We start from the raw sequence: 14,516 nt of genomic DNA, 5'->3' as shown, positions 1-14,516 counted from the left end.
TGCTTACGGATCTGCCGCCTCTAACTAGTGAGCCACACCTCTCTTGTGCTGCAAGGGGTTGGGCCTACTTGTCCCAAGGTCAAAATACACTTGAAAACTCGTTGCCCTTGACCCCAAACAATATGTCCTGGGCGCCACATCCCTGAAAGACGTCCAACAGGACTGTCTTTCTCTTGATCACATCTCACGTATTCGATGGCTCCGGTATATAAAAGTTGGCCTTGCCGCACCAGGAAGAGCTGATCTCTTTACGAATCCTGAGGATATTGGTAAAAGGGACTTCACTTGGGCCAAGGAGTGTTTTTTTAAGAATGCGACATAGTGAAAGAGAAGAAAATGAGCTGAGTGAGCCCAGTGTGCCCAAGTATGTCATATTGAAAACCGTGTCTATCACGGAGTCTTATCTTCTAGGGCTGAAAAGCATACACAATCGTTTTCCTTTGAGGAGGTTCCGGCTTGACCTCTTCCACTACTTACTGGCACATCCTGATGGTTCTCACAGAGGTCAGTGCCTCATGCCATGTGGCTGCGATGGAGAATCTCCTCAGGACATGATGCACTTTTTAATGTTTTGCACTTTTTATGCTGTTCCTAGAAGGTTATTTATTATTCCTATCTTTAAAAAAAAATGGGCTTTAGGAGGGTGGGACCAGCTTTTATCTTCTTACAACTTCTTTCTAACGATACCGTTTTGTACACCCTCAATTTTTTACGGTTCGCGATCAGACAAAGGACAAGTTGTAAATAATATCTGGATTGTAATTTATGTTTTTTATATGTGTATAGCTCATTTGGATTTTATAACATTTGTCAACTTGTAGTCGGATTTATGGTATAACCTAGGCTGTATGACTTTTATGGTTTTATCCTTAATGCCGAATAAAGTTTTATTGATTGATTGTGCAGTGTGGCATTGCGTAATGTCACTGCTATCTTTGGCCTAATAAAAAACACTCCAGCTGTAGTAGGGCCCTGGCGTTACCTCCTGGTGCAGGGCAGGCTGTGCTTTATGGCAGGCATGGAGGGATGGTTTTGCTGCAGCTCCAGCCTCGTACAGTGCCCCTGCTATTACTAGTGAGCAAGAGGCGCTGGGTGGTGGTAGTGGTATTGGTGGTGGTACTGGTATTGGTGGTGGGGGTGGTACTGGTGGTGGTATTGGGTTGGTGGTATTGGTATTTGCGGTGGTATTGGTGGAGGTGGCATTGGTGGTGGTGCTATTGGTGGTAGTATGGTTATTGGTGGTACTGGTGGTGGTGGTATTGGCAGTGGTGGTGGTATTGGTGGAGGTCGTAGTGGTGGTGGTGATGGTAGGGGTATTAGTATTTGTGGTGTAATGGTGGAGGTGGTAGTACTGGTGGTGGTATTGTTGGTGGTGCGATTGGCGGTGGTGGTAGTATTGGTAGAGTTGTTAATAAAACAGGCTTTTGAAAACAACCCATCAGGTGCCTTTAGTACAGATGACGTGTAACACAGATGTGCTGTTGTCAGCTTCAGCCCATTAGCACAGGATTATGAGCTACCTGGAATTCACATGACTTAATTTGCTAATCATTTCTGAATCCATTTTACTTGGGGGGGGTTGAAACAGACACGCAATAATTCTGGGTTAAAGTGGTTGAAAGCAGGCGCCCGTGTTACGGGGGGCGGCCATGCTGCTTAAAAAACACACAAGCGGTTTCAGCTGAAGCAGCGCATGTCCGGCCTGCAGTAAGAGAAACTCAATTAAGTAAATAGTGCTTACAGACTAAATAACAGTTCCTGTGTAACAACTGAAGTAAAAGGGCCAGTCGCCATGTGAGGGTACAAATGAAAGACAAGGTTGTACTAAGGAGGGACTAACAAGCCTATTAACGAATCCGAAGGCAGCATTTACGAAAGACAATGACACAAGCCAATGAAAAATATGAGAGGAGAGTGGGTGAGGCTTCTCTCCCATACTCGACTACAGCAGTATCGCAGAGCGAGCAGCGCATGCATGCTTCCACTAGGTTCAACCTAAAAAGTGGGAGTGTTGGCTTCTCTCACTGCTGTCCTAACTGAAACAATGGAAGCAAGGTAAGTCTCTTTTCACCACATTGTCTCTTTCTTACCCAGAATATAATCATTACATACTAATAATGAAAGCGGAAGATGTCTGTGAGGAAATTCAAGAAAGAATCTCTTACACCTTCATTCCAGTGCTAGGTGCTCCGCCCCAAGATAATGTAAAAGCACCTTTCTGGTCACCCATGCATGGCACCAAATTTCTTTCCAAATACAATCACAACAAATAAAAACACTCTGCCAACCACGCACTCCTGCATGGTGCAGCATGCTACTCATCAAAAAACGTACTTTGATGACCCACATAGGGCTATGAGGAGCTATATAAATGCTACACTACAACTGAATCATACGTTGCTGCTCTTTGCTTCCAAAGTGCCTCATTTACCAAATAGCTACATAACATAATCCTCCGACAATACCAATCCCCTGCTCCTTAAGCTCTATATCATATAGTGCACTCCCTGCATTCAGATCTATCTCTCAACCCAACTACCCGTGACACATCCCAATTGTTTGCGCTCTCCTACATCTTTGCACTGAAGGCTACACCACACACAAACATGGTCCCATGTCGGCCCGCCATACTTTTGCTCTCCAGCACTGCGCCTGCTTTCCAGATTCCATCTGTCTGCCTCTCCCTAGTCCGATTTCAACACAAACCTGCTTCAGCATGGCGGTTTTGTTATGTGTTTTTATGAAGTAAACGTCCACCACTCACTAAACCCATTAGCAATTTTCCTTGCACGTAGATTTAATCAGCATCTTTTGGTTTGCCAAAGGTTTGTCTGCTGAACTTTTCGTGGACCAGTGGTCGAAGTGGGTGGGATCACAGGAGCACGACATGCCCATACTTTTTTGATTTAAGGAAAATAGTTTCCTACTTTCTGTGAAAAGATAACCGTCCCAGGACAGTTCATTCCGAGAGCTGAAATGCTTCAGCTGCTGTGCAAGGCAGGAAGTGTCCTGTGGTGAAACTGAGAGCAAGCAGACTGCTAAACAAGCCTTCTTGCCAGGGGTCCTGCTTACCTGAAAGAAATGTAAATGTAAAGGGAGCTCGGAAGCCGGTATTGGTTTAATTAATGGAATCCCTTGACACTTCCTGATTACATAGATTTATTATTTTTGAGATGTATTGGAATTGAGTTACCAGCTGAGCTGTGAAGTGTGGGCTTTTTAAAGGGGCATAACACAGGACTTGCGTTGCAGGGGCTTGTGTCAGCCATTAACTATTCTCCACGGCTCCAACCAGGATTAAATTATGCGGCTCTTTGATTTCAGACATAGACCTCTAGCAGTAAATTAACTAATAGAGGTTTCATAAAGCACAATAGTGCATTTCCCACAGATTAACTTACCTTGCATTCATTTTACATTTAAGGGGTGTGTTTTTTTATATGTACATACCTGAAGGACCAAAAGGTTACAGAATTTTTTGTTTTTTTAACCACGCCTTAGACCCCACCCCCATACTTACTTGCCCCACCCCATCTTGCACAGTATAACAGTTCCCTTACTTTTTAGGTCGAGCCTGGGTATTGCACGCACTGCTCTGTGAGGCAAGCTGTATTGAGATAGGGGCTTGAAGCTCCGCCCACTCCACCCACATTTTCCATTGGCTTGTATCGTAATTACATTTATATAGCGCTTACTACCTCTGACAAGATGTTGAAGTGCTTTTTCGGCGCGTAGCATGCTACTCCAGAACCCACAAAGGATTTGTTGTGAATTAGTATAGTGAAAATATTAAATTAATTTGAGTGGTGGACATGTTAGTCAGTTATTTGGATTGAAAAGGATAGTGGAGGAATAGAAGAGGTAAAAAGGTTTGCATTTATATAGCGCTTGCTACCCTTGATGAGGTGTTTAAGCACTTTTTCGGCAAGTAGCATGCTACTTCGGCACCCATAAAGGATTAGTGGTGAATTGTGTCATTGTCCACTGTAAACTGTAGCTGTTCATTGGTCAAAAGGGTAAGTAGTCCCTCCTTAGTACAGTCTTGTCTCATGTTGTAACCTCCCATGGCGACACCCCGTTAAGTGCGTTGTTGGTCAGTGGGCTTTAATTACAGCCTCCGAGCACTATTTTCTCAAATAGCTTTCTGACACGCTCTCTCCTAAAGCTTTTTTTATGTTTAAAGTGCCCATTTGCAATGCAATACGTCTTGCATTTGCAAGAGTTTAAACTATTGCCATTGTAAATGACACTGGCTTTTATTTATCTGTTTTAAAAACAACACATTAATAAAAGGCATTGTCATTTACAATGCCAATAGCTCAAACTCATTAATGCGAGGCATATTGCATTGCAAATGCTTGTTTTTAATGCACTTCAGCCTCCGTTGTGGTCAGATCACGCTGAATATAGTAAGACTGCGTGGTATTGGATGTTGCCAACTGCCACCACGTCACATGTGACATTTTAACCCAGTTTACGTTTTTTTAACCAACTTGGTTTTATTGTGGTTCCTGTAGCGTCGCCTTCAACAGTAATCAAGAAGCTAACAATCCCCAGCAGACAACGTGATTTTGGCTAACGTGTTACTTTGGACCATGCTGCTCTGTCCCCATATACGCTACAGCCAGGGCTTTAAGTGGGCCTGGCCTCAACAGAGATGAGCATCGGCAGTTTTTAGGTCTCGCTGAGCCCAGCACATGCGCTGGCTCGGAGAGACATTTTGTATTTGGCTTTTTTAAGTTCTGCTGGCTGGCCTAGCGCTTGCACGCGTGCACGTGAGCATGCATGCGCGCTGCCGCCATGCGCTAGGCCAGCCAGCAGCACTCAGGAATGCCATTAGCGCGTCATCGCGATCACTTTCGCTTTCACAGCGATCGTGATGACTTTCGTAGCATCGGCCGCTCGCACACAACTCCCGCTTCTCCCCCTCCCCCACCACCCCGCACGCGGCCAATGCTTGTTCTTACTGTCGTTCTCTGTCTCTCTGTGTCCCTTTTTCTTGCTGATTTTCAATCTTGAAGTCTGTTCTTCCCTTCATGTCTTTATTTGGTCTTTTTTCTGTCTCTTCATATGGTTCTCTTACTCTTATGTTTCGGTCCCTCTTTCTCACACACACATGTACTTCTCTATCTCGCTTTATCTTGACCAATCTTTCTCGGTCTTCATCTGTCTAGCTTTCTTTTACTGACCCTTTCTTTCACTGTCTGTCATACTCCGTCGCTCCCTGACATTCTATTACTCTATGTTGCTCTGCGTCCTTGTTAGCTGTGGTGCTGGGTTTTCATTCCGACGAGGATCGCACACATATAAAGTAACTAGTGTATTCAGCATCACTTTTTTGTAAAAAGATTGCATAACTGTGTTAGTGAAATATTAATATCTGCATTTTTTTGACCGAACTCAAATAAATATATTTTCTTTTTAATGATCTAAGCCAGTTTACTAAATGCTTATTTTTATTAGCACATATTCATTCTTTGGACCTAATGTAGGGCGAACATATGAGTTTAATCTATGTTCTCGCATTCATCAATAAGCACAACCGAGTTCTTTTTCGGTATTCCTAATTGTTTGCCATCGGAAGCGCCTTCGATACAGCGCAGACTCTGATTGGTCCACTTTAATTATTCTTCTATTGGCTCAACCTCGTACAGGCTTCCGCTTGAGAGTCACGCTGTGATTTGCTGGAATGGTCTCAGCAGTAATAGCTGCACTGCCGCCTGAAGCTCTCTATAAGTCTGGCGACTTTTAAAAATGTAAATAAAGGCATCCCTGCAGCACTGAACGGTAAAACTTTCAAGCACCCCTTAAAGAGGCTGACAAGTGCTTGAAAGTTTTACCAATTAGGTCGAAGCCAAAGGTGGAGGGGAGAGGATGTGGTTCGTCGGCTAGACTGCTGACTTTGGTGATGGAAACCTGGGTTCCAGCCTCGGGGTCGCGTCCACATTCTGGGCAAATCACTTAATCTCCCCGTCCCTGAATGTGTAAAGTAACCGGTGCTCATTTAAAGCGCTCCAATACCGAGTCGAGTTTGCGTTATATAAAATCTGCACACAAAAAAACAAGCATTAAAAATGCAATAGGTCTCGCCTTTGATTAAGTTAAAGCCATTTGATTTGCTATACAATACCATTAGCAAAGCAAATGGCTTTAACTTAATCAAAGGCGAGACCTATTGCATTTCCAATGTTTGTTTTAAATGGGGCCTCGAAACGGGTCTCTATTGGGCTCTGTTTTGTGCCCTGGCACCAGCTGTCCGTTTTGGGTCACAGGCACATACATCGATGTGCGTGCTCACTTCTCTCTAGTGGAGAAATTAGCTTTAGCGTTGTATCCTTTAAAGATTTCCCTTCTCTTGAAACTCAGGAGCAGCAACATCGTCCTGGTGTCACCAGGGCTTAAAGTGGAAGCTTTTTCAATATTACATATAATAAGCCATAGTTGCTGCTTGTTTATCATGTGCAACTAACAACCACTGACAAAGCCAATAGTCCTGACTTGTTGTAGGTCTGATGCTAGTTGTTGTATCATATCTGGATAAAATGACAGAAACAGCAAAATACAAGCCGGGCGGCATACCATGTTAAGCACAGATTTTTAACTTACGTGTTTAAGCCACGCCCTTAATTACATTTGCACCCCCCCCCCCGTTTTTTCATCCCACTCAAAGCCCTTGCTACAGCAATTCCGTTATGCAGTGAGAGCAACATAGCATATTAATTACAACTTACAAGCATCTCTCCCACCACCTCCAAATGTCTCCCGACCACGGTATTCTTCCACTCCCTTCGCTTCCCGCCTTACTGCCCCAACGCCCCCTGTGTCTGTCCTCACCTTCTACCCTTCGCTATGTCTGAAACCACTCACCTTGCGGGCTCCTGGTAATGCAGAGCAGCCTTCCTCCTGGACGGGTACATCCTCGTCTTGTGGGTGCAGAATCACTGGGGTCGAAGAGGCCAGGGAGTCATTGTCCCCCCTCTCCCTTCAAAAAAGATCACCTTCTAAGAACCATCCTGTCTGGGTTCACATCAGCACCAGCTCATTGGAATACTGCAGCCCTCGTCTTGTGTCTCTCTGTCTGTCCCCGTCCTCGCTTCCTGGGTCTTGAGACCCCACCACCCTGGAGTGCCGCCGGCTCCCTGAACCCCTCCTGGCCGCCCCTCTTGCTGCTCCACTCGGGTCTCCGCTAGTTTGTAGCCTCTCGGCCCCTCGGAGTCTGTGCTCGCCGCTCTGGTGCCACCTCGACAGCTTCCGGGGGAAACAGAAGCCGCACAGGAAGGTTCCTACTGGGGGGCGGAGAGGCAGGGGGAAGCCGGAGGGGATGGCCGTACGTGGCGCGGGCAGGGGGGAAGACGAGGGTAGTACGGGGGCGTGTGAGGGACAAGGTTAGCAAACAAGCGAGTCCACGCTGGGCAAGAGAACGAGGCTGCGGCGGGGAGGAGGAGAGCCAGAGAGGAAGGTTCCTTTACACAGATGGGGGCGGGAATACGCTGAGCAGAGAGGAAAACTTGGAGGGTTCGGTTGTTGTAGAGCGTTTTTAATACGAAAACAAGTGCGTGCAAGAGGGTGAGGCGTGCAGAGCGTGAGAGGGCCGGGTTCGTTTACGGATAGAGGAGCTGGTTTCAGTGGTTCGGTTAGGAAGGGTCTGACGAAATGAAGAGTACAGCTGCACGAGCCTGCGCATACACTGGTGGGTGGAACGGTGGCATTGGCTTGGTGCCGAGTTTGTGCATCTCTGGGATAGGGTCGTGCTTGGGGAACATATGTTTGCCAAGAGAAGCTTCCAGGAGAACTGCGTCCTACAAATCTCTCTCTCCGCGGTTGTTAGACTCAAACATAGAGACCCCTCTCGCGCTGCCTTAAGTGCTGACCGGGGGTCAGGAGAGCAGTAAGGGTTAGCCGCAAGCCAGCAGACATTGGGGTAGATACCTTGGCAAATCGACCAGGAGTTCTAACCCATTCAGCCTGTTTACCTTTCAGGTGGTCTCTTGTACCAATGGGGAGACCAGAGACTGACACTCTAGGAAGAAGAATGCTAGTCTGTCCTTTGACACCCCTTTGTTACTAATACCAAGGTCTGTCAGCTACCAGACCTCCTAGTGATACTACCAGACAGATCTCTCAGACAACCTAATCAGAATGCACTCAATCTCTGTTCTCTTTATGAGCCTTTTCTGTGGTAACGTTTTGTGGAATACTACACATTTCCACTATCCTACCACCTCCCTTTACTTTCTCTCTAGGATCCTCTTTCCCATCTCACCAGCACCCCTGAGGCACTCTTGTGGTTCTTCACAGCATTCTATAAATAAGCAACAGGACAAAGGGAGATAGACAGGCAGAATGGCTCAGTGTGTTAAACGGTTGTAGCGGACATTAGACGCACTTTCCTTCTAGCCATTACATGGCAGCCCCCCCCCCAATGTTGAAAATGGGAAAGAACCAGAACGTAAGAGTACAAACGTTGCATTGATCAGAACAGACCTTGAAAGAATGTAGCCCACACATGGAAAAGTGGCAATTTGCAGATTTGAGTCTGGATGCTTCTAAGCTCGGAGGAAGAGCAAACGTTCTCCTTGTGGTGTAAAAAAGAAACACAGCATGGTGAATTAAAATGGGCCAAGGAGGTTAAGAAAACCATGGGTAAAAGTCTGCAGGGAGATGAGAATTAAGCTGTGCATGCAAGACCTACAAATTGAGATTACAAAGAGTGAGGTTAGGGCTGTAGGCAGGGAATTATCCTGAGACTACCACAAACAGTACCTTGAGGGGGAAAAAATCAGTTGACTTCATGGCTGGTCCATGGAAAAAAGAAGTAGGATACCCGTATGTAGACACAGTACCAGATAGCTGCCTAAGAAGAGAAGTGTTAAGAATCGGAATTAAGCCTTGTTATGCTCATGAAAAGATAAAACCAGTCATGATTGATCATGATGGAAAATATACATGTGGTTTAAGCACTAAGGGCCATATGTAGGTAAATGTATTTTACCGATTCATAAATACCGATTTTTACCGAATCGGTATTTATGAATCGGTAAGTTATATGTAGGTAATCATTCGGTAATAATTACCGATTCGGTAACAATCGGTATTCAAGAATCGGAATTTACCGATTCGGTAAATACCGAAGTGGTATTTACCGAATCGGTAAATACCGAATCGGTAGTTACCGAATCGGAAATACAAAAACACATGACTGGATGAATCAGCCAATCCTGTGCAACCAAACCCCACCCAACCAGGAAGTGGCCACACCCAGGCAGGTGCACACAATCATCAGACTCTGGAGAGGCTGGGAGTGAAGAGGAGAGGCAGGGAGCCAGTGCCTGATTGTGCAGCTCAAACTCACAATGTCCAGCCAGGAGACACAGAGAGATGGTGGGGAAAGGAGGAGAAAGCAGAAATTTAGCCCTAAGGAACTGCAGGTACTAGTGGAGGAGGTGGTCAAGCAGCACCAGAAGCTGTTTGGGAAGCTGTCCCTGCAAGTTCCTGAGTCGGAGAAGCGTAACATATGGCTGGGAATCCAGGCGCAGGTCAATGCTATTGGAGTGACCCCCAGGGACATTGAGGTGCTGAAAAAGCGCTGGTACGACCTAAGGATCGTCACCAAGAGGAAGATGGGGGAACTGCAGAAGGAGGCCAGCCGGACAGGAGGTGGAAGGAACAGGGCACCTGCCTTTACCGAACTGGAGGAGCTGGTGGAGTCCACAATAGAGCCTGAGAGTGTCGTGGGGCTTGGGGATGCGGACAGCTCTGCCAGAGCCGCCACCCAACAAGGTAAGACGCATGCACAGCAATGTTGCCCCCCCTACCCCTATCCCACATCCCCAATTGTGAAATGAGTATCCCACTCCAGTCCATGTGTAAGTGCATACTGGCAATGCATTATGGGAGATGTAGTCTGGGAAACCCCAACCATGAACTGAATAGCACAGAACAACAAGGCATGGTACACACATTAGCGAAAAGCAGGCAGAGGACAATGTGAGAGTGTTACAGAAATGTATTGTGATGCTTGCAATGCAGGGCTTCAGGTACACTGAGGTGATGTTGCATTTCTGTCCACAGATGATACATTGCGCAGGACTGCACATGCAACAGGAGAGAGGGCACACCGGCAAGACAGTTCAGGGCTGGCCAGCACAAGTTCTGCCCAGAGATCAGTACCACATGCAGCCTCACCACCACAGCCAGCATCACCACCACAGCCAGAATCACCACCACAGCCAGCATCACCACTCATGCTTGAGTCACCGGCATCATCACCGCCTGCATTGGTGAGGTCGAGGAGGCGTGCTGCTTCCAGGTTGCGAGTGTTAGAGTCCTCATCTGACGACTGCAGGGGCCCGGAGCCAACCACTGTGCCCCAGGATGGGAGCCATGCCACTGTGCCCTCCACCTCAGAGGGAGCACACACAGGTGCCAGACGGCGCCGCAGGTCTCGGGTGCAGAGTCCACCAGCACACGATGAGAGCCATGGGGTGTTCTCGGGGCTCGAGGGCAACATGTTGAAGATACAGCACCTACAAACAAAGGCAATGATGTCAGTTCAGCGCCAAATGCGGGGACTGAAAGCTACATTAGAAAACATGGACAGGGGCATCAGCGCTATGGCGGTGGGGATGAGTGAGATGGCTGCGGGACATGTCCCAGTCCGTCATGCTGTTGTGCAGCAAGTATGATGCAGACAGAGCTGCACGGCGCCGGGAACGGCAGAGGAAAGATAGTCATACGAGGGCACTCAACCGGCTGGCAACTGCCACTTCGCTGCTCTGCAGGCGCTCTGTGGCTATGCTGGAGGGCCTGACACACTGCAGCAGCGACATCTCAAGGGGGATGGTGCAGGTCACCAGTGCACTGGAAGTGCTACTGACAAGCCAGGCGGCCACAACTGGTGCTGGGGATGCTGTGGAAAGCATAGAAACTAGCAGCAGGAGCAGCATTACCCCCCCGGTCCCAGATACACGGAGGAGCAGCAGGCGGCATGGGGCTGCCACTAGTGAGGATGTACAATCCGTGGCATCCCACACTGTAGTGCGTGGCCGCAAACAGTAATGCTGCACGGCATAGCCTAAGACAATTGGGTGTAGTAACCCTGGACTTGCTAGTAGTCATTACACAATGTTGACAGAATGGCTTATTCTTGGTGTTGTGGCGTAGTGCCGCATTATTAAACTACGTCATGACATCCAACAACTGGCTGTGTCCCCTTACTTACTCAGAAATAGTTGCATGTGATCTCTGCCCGTCTCTCTCTCCCATCTGTTGCTGTTGGCACTCCAGCTGCGTTGGCCTCTGGCTGTCCTGACTCATCCTCATTGTCCTCAAAATCTGTTAGTTCCACCTCTGTACCTCTCTTCGTGGCAAGGTTGTGCAGCATTGCAAAAGTGGCAATGATCTTGCAGCAGATGATGGGTGTGTACTGGCGTGCGCCTCCGCTTTTGTGGAGGCAGCGGAAACTGCTTTTCAATAGTCCAAACGTGCGCTCCACCACGTTGCGTGTAGATTTGTGTGCCACGTTATATCGTCTCTCACTCTGGGTTGATGGGTGTAGGTAGGGAGTGAGGATGAATGACCGCACGGCATATGCACTTTCGCCTAGGTGAGTATGAGAGAACCATCAGTCACATGCCTCAATACACGATGATTTGCACTTAGTAGAATGGAGCGTCGCTGTTACTTACCTAGCAGGTATCCTTCTCCAAATTCTCCCGCAAGCAGTCGTGTGTAGATCCCACTGTTCTGGAAGATGAAGGAGTCGTGGGTGCTCCCAGGAAACTTAGCTACGATATCAGTGATGATGTTCCCTGCATCGCAGAATACCTGCACATTTATGGAATGGGTGGACTTTCTGTTCCTGTAGATGTGCTCAGTGGCAGCTGGTAGGCAGATTGGAATGTGTGTGCCATCAATACAGCCTATGACCTGGGGGAACTGTGCCATGTGATAAAAGTCTGTTTTGGTTTTCTGCAGTTCAGCCTGTGTGTTTGGGAAGCTGATGTAGTGGTGCATTCTCTGCATCATGGCATCCAGGAACTTCCTGAAGAAACAGGACAGGCAACTCTGGGATACACCGCCCACCGCAGCTATCACCCCCTGGTAACTGCCAGATGCGAGTAGATGTAGGCTGCAGAGAACCTGCACATGTGGTGGTATGGCATGCGCCCTTCTTGTTGGCTGGTCCAGGAGTGGGTGCAGGTCCCTTATCAGGTCCATGATGGTTTGTGGGTGTAGCCTGTACCTTTCATGTATCTCAGCCTCAGTCTGTTGAAAGAGTGTGATGCGCTGTCTGTAAATGCGTTCCTCCCGTCTCCAAATCCTCAGACCTGCTGCCTGTAGACGTAGGCGCCTTGCAATGACATACAGAGCGGCCATGTTGTCCATGCTGTTGCATTTTGGGATTGCTTATATGCACTGTTGATGCTTACCACCTGCTTTCAATCTGTGTTAATTACCGACTCTTAATTACCGAATTTCATGGATTTCTTAAATACCGAATTTACCTACATGTCTTTTCTCGTTTTACCACTTCATATTTACCGATTCGGTAAATATGTATTCGGTAAATATGAATCGTTATTACAGAATTCGGTAATTATGAATCGGTATTTACCGATTCATATTTACCGAAAACTGGTTTTTGGCCTCCTACATCTCACTTGAATAAATACCGGTCGGTAACGGGATATTTACCGAATTTCGGCCGTTACCGACCGGTATTTAGCTACCTACATATGGCCCTAAATGCGATATATTGCACATTTTATTGGATTGCTATAAAGAACTGATTTCGCGGAGAACGTTTTTACGCCAAATATTTTTTAAATATGAGATTCAAAATCGTCCCCAAGCTATGGAACTTGTAACTGAAATGCGTTTTTTAGATATAGCTTGTGCCAGAGGGAAGTTCATGATTGCTGGTTAAAAGGTTTATATGGGCATATAGATTTTATTGTAGAAAAAGGAATAGGGTATGCATGAAGGGTTACTGATTTTTATATATTTTTTAACATATGGTAAAAATTCATCGAGGTTTTTAACTATCTGAATTAATTGATGTATTAACTTGTTAACTGTTTGTATTCATTGCAATAATGATGGTATGTATATGATATTGTTTGAAGACCAAATGGTCCAAATAAACATCTCTTAATTAATTAAGTCTGTGTAGGGCAATGAACATTGTTTCAACCAAGATGTGAAAGAATATGAGAAGTACTCATGGATTCGACAAATGAGCAGATGTGTGTACAGATGCATAAGGTAACAAGGAGTATTTGATTGAGAACATAACTGTACGCAAGTACATGCAATATAAATCTAAGTGCAATACGCTGATAGATCTACATACAGAAGATTAGACCAGAAGATATATAATGTTCAGTGACAAGAGATTTAAGAAAGAAAACATATGCTGTATAAAGGTGACCTGACTGAGGAAATGATAAGGTACAGTTATGAAGAGAAGGTGTGATAGAAAATAAGGTGAACAGACCAGCATGTGAAAGCAAAAGGTGTACAAGGGGTGTGTTGTAAGGCTATAGTTTAAGTGATCTGGGAGGCGTTGGCTGGGAAGACAACATGTCATTATTAGTCTTGATTTATTTCCCAAGCACAAGATTTTGAAGCAGACGAGAGGGCATGGATGACGGTGGATCATTCCGGACTCTAGGCACATTACTTGAGCAGGAATGAGACATGATCTTCTTTTCAAAGTGAGCAACTGCCAGCCTGAAGTTCTTTTCCTCAACAAGCATTGACCACCCAGGGGAAAATGTTCCTTGGACTGTCTCGTGAGGCCACTTGTAGTGTCGTAGATATAGTGGGAAATGTGAAACAAGGTGGCATTCTCTCTCTCATTTTCACATTGTACCGTCCTCCTCCAGGAGCGGCCCTTGCAGATAAGAGCGATGGAGGGGGAGGGGGCTCGACAGAGACGACAAGGGAAAATTAAATACATTTCCCTCATCGCCATCTTGTCGAGTCCCCCCCCACCTCACCGCCCTTACCTGCACAGGCAGCTCCTGTTTGTCTCTCTACTCATTACTCTCACACCTAATGTAAGGCAATAATGGGCTACTAGGAAAATCCCTTAGAGAGGGTAAAGGCACTCTAGATCCAAGTGATTTTTCAGGAAATGTAGAATAGAAGCAAGTGAGGGCTCCTAAACCCTGATGCATGTGGTGGAGTAAATGGTAATTACCCAATTATTTGAATGTTACTAAGGAAATGCTAATCTTTTAGATAGATATTCTCTTTGACCTTGGTGAAGAATTACCGATAGGCCAGAACATAGACTTTTTGTATACGAGCATTCCATAGGAGGAGACTCTAGGTGTCACTTACATGATTACATTTATGAATATGACATGTATACACATTTTGTGATGGATTATGCTTACTTAGCTGTAATCAACTGTTTTCAATATGAACGTTTTTTTTAAATTTACAAACCCATAGGACCTCGATGGGCAGTACATTTGCCCCCAGGCTAGAATTCTGTATGTGCATCA

At 46.3% G+C, this 14,516-nt stretch overlaps 2 protein-coding genes across 2 annotated transcripts in view; one reads left to right on the top strand and one right to left on the bottom strand.

Annotated features, from left to right (window-relative positions):
* The window catches only part of B4GALT7 (beta-1,4-galactosyltransferase 7), a 108,489-nt gene extending 101,052 nt beyond the window's left edge, over positions 1 to 7,437 (bottom strand). Inside the window, exon 1 of the mRNA XM_085618361.1 lies at positions 6,868 to 7,437. Coding sequence (XP_085474487.1) covers positions 6,868 to 6,917 — 50 coding nt within the window. The 5' untranslated portion in view covers positions 6,918 to 7,437. The remainder of the gene's footprint in view (positions 1 to 6,867) is intronic.
* A 216-nt stretch (positions 7,438 to 7,653) lies between these two features.
* Positions 7,654 to 11,194, top strand: LOC146811287 (uncharacterized). Its single transcript, XM_085618360.1, has 2 exons — positions 7,654 to 9,780; positions 10,072 to 11,194. The coding sequence occupies exons 1-2, from the start codon at positions 9,354 to 9,356 to the stop codon at positions 10,683 to 10,685; spliced, it is 1,041 nt and encodes a 346-aa protein (XP_085474486.1). The 5' UTR covers positions 7,654 to 9,353; the 3' UTR covers positions 10,686 to 11,194.
* The last annotated feature ends 3,322 nt before the right edge of the window (positions 11,195 to 14,516 follow it).

The sequence above is a fragment of the Triturus cristatus genome, chromosome 7 (assembly GCF_964204655.1).
Source record: "Triturus cristatus chromosome 7, aTriCri1.1, whole genome shotgun sequence".
NCBI classification, from domain to species: Eukaryota; Metazoa; Chordata; class Amphibia; order Caudata; family Salamandridae; genus Triturus; species Triturus cristatus.
Note: the sequence above shows the minus strand (reverse complement) of the source record. Positions and strands in the feature narration are given on the sequence as shown.

Excerpts from the sequence above, each read along its gene's own strand:
- LOC146811287 (XM_085618360.1), top strand. The coding sequence starts at position 9,354 with ATGTCCAGCCAGGAGACACAGAGAGATGGTGGGGAAAGGAGGAGAAAG. Across the intron at positions 9,781-10,071 it reads CAGAGCCGCCACCCAACAAG|ATGATACATTGCGCAGGACT; the intron begins GTAAGACGCATG and ends TTCTGTCCACAG.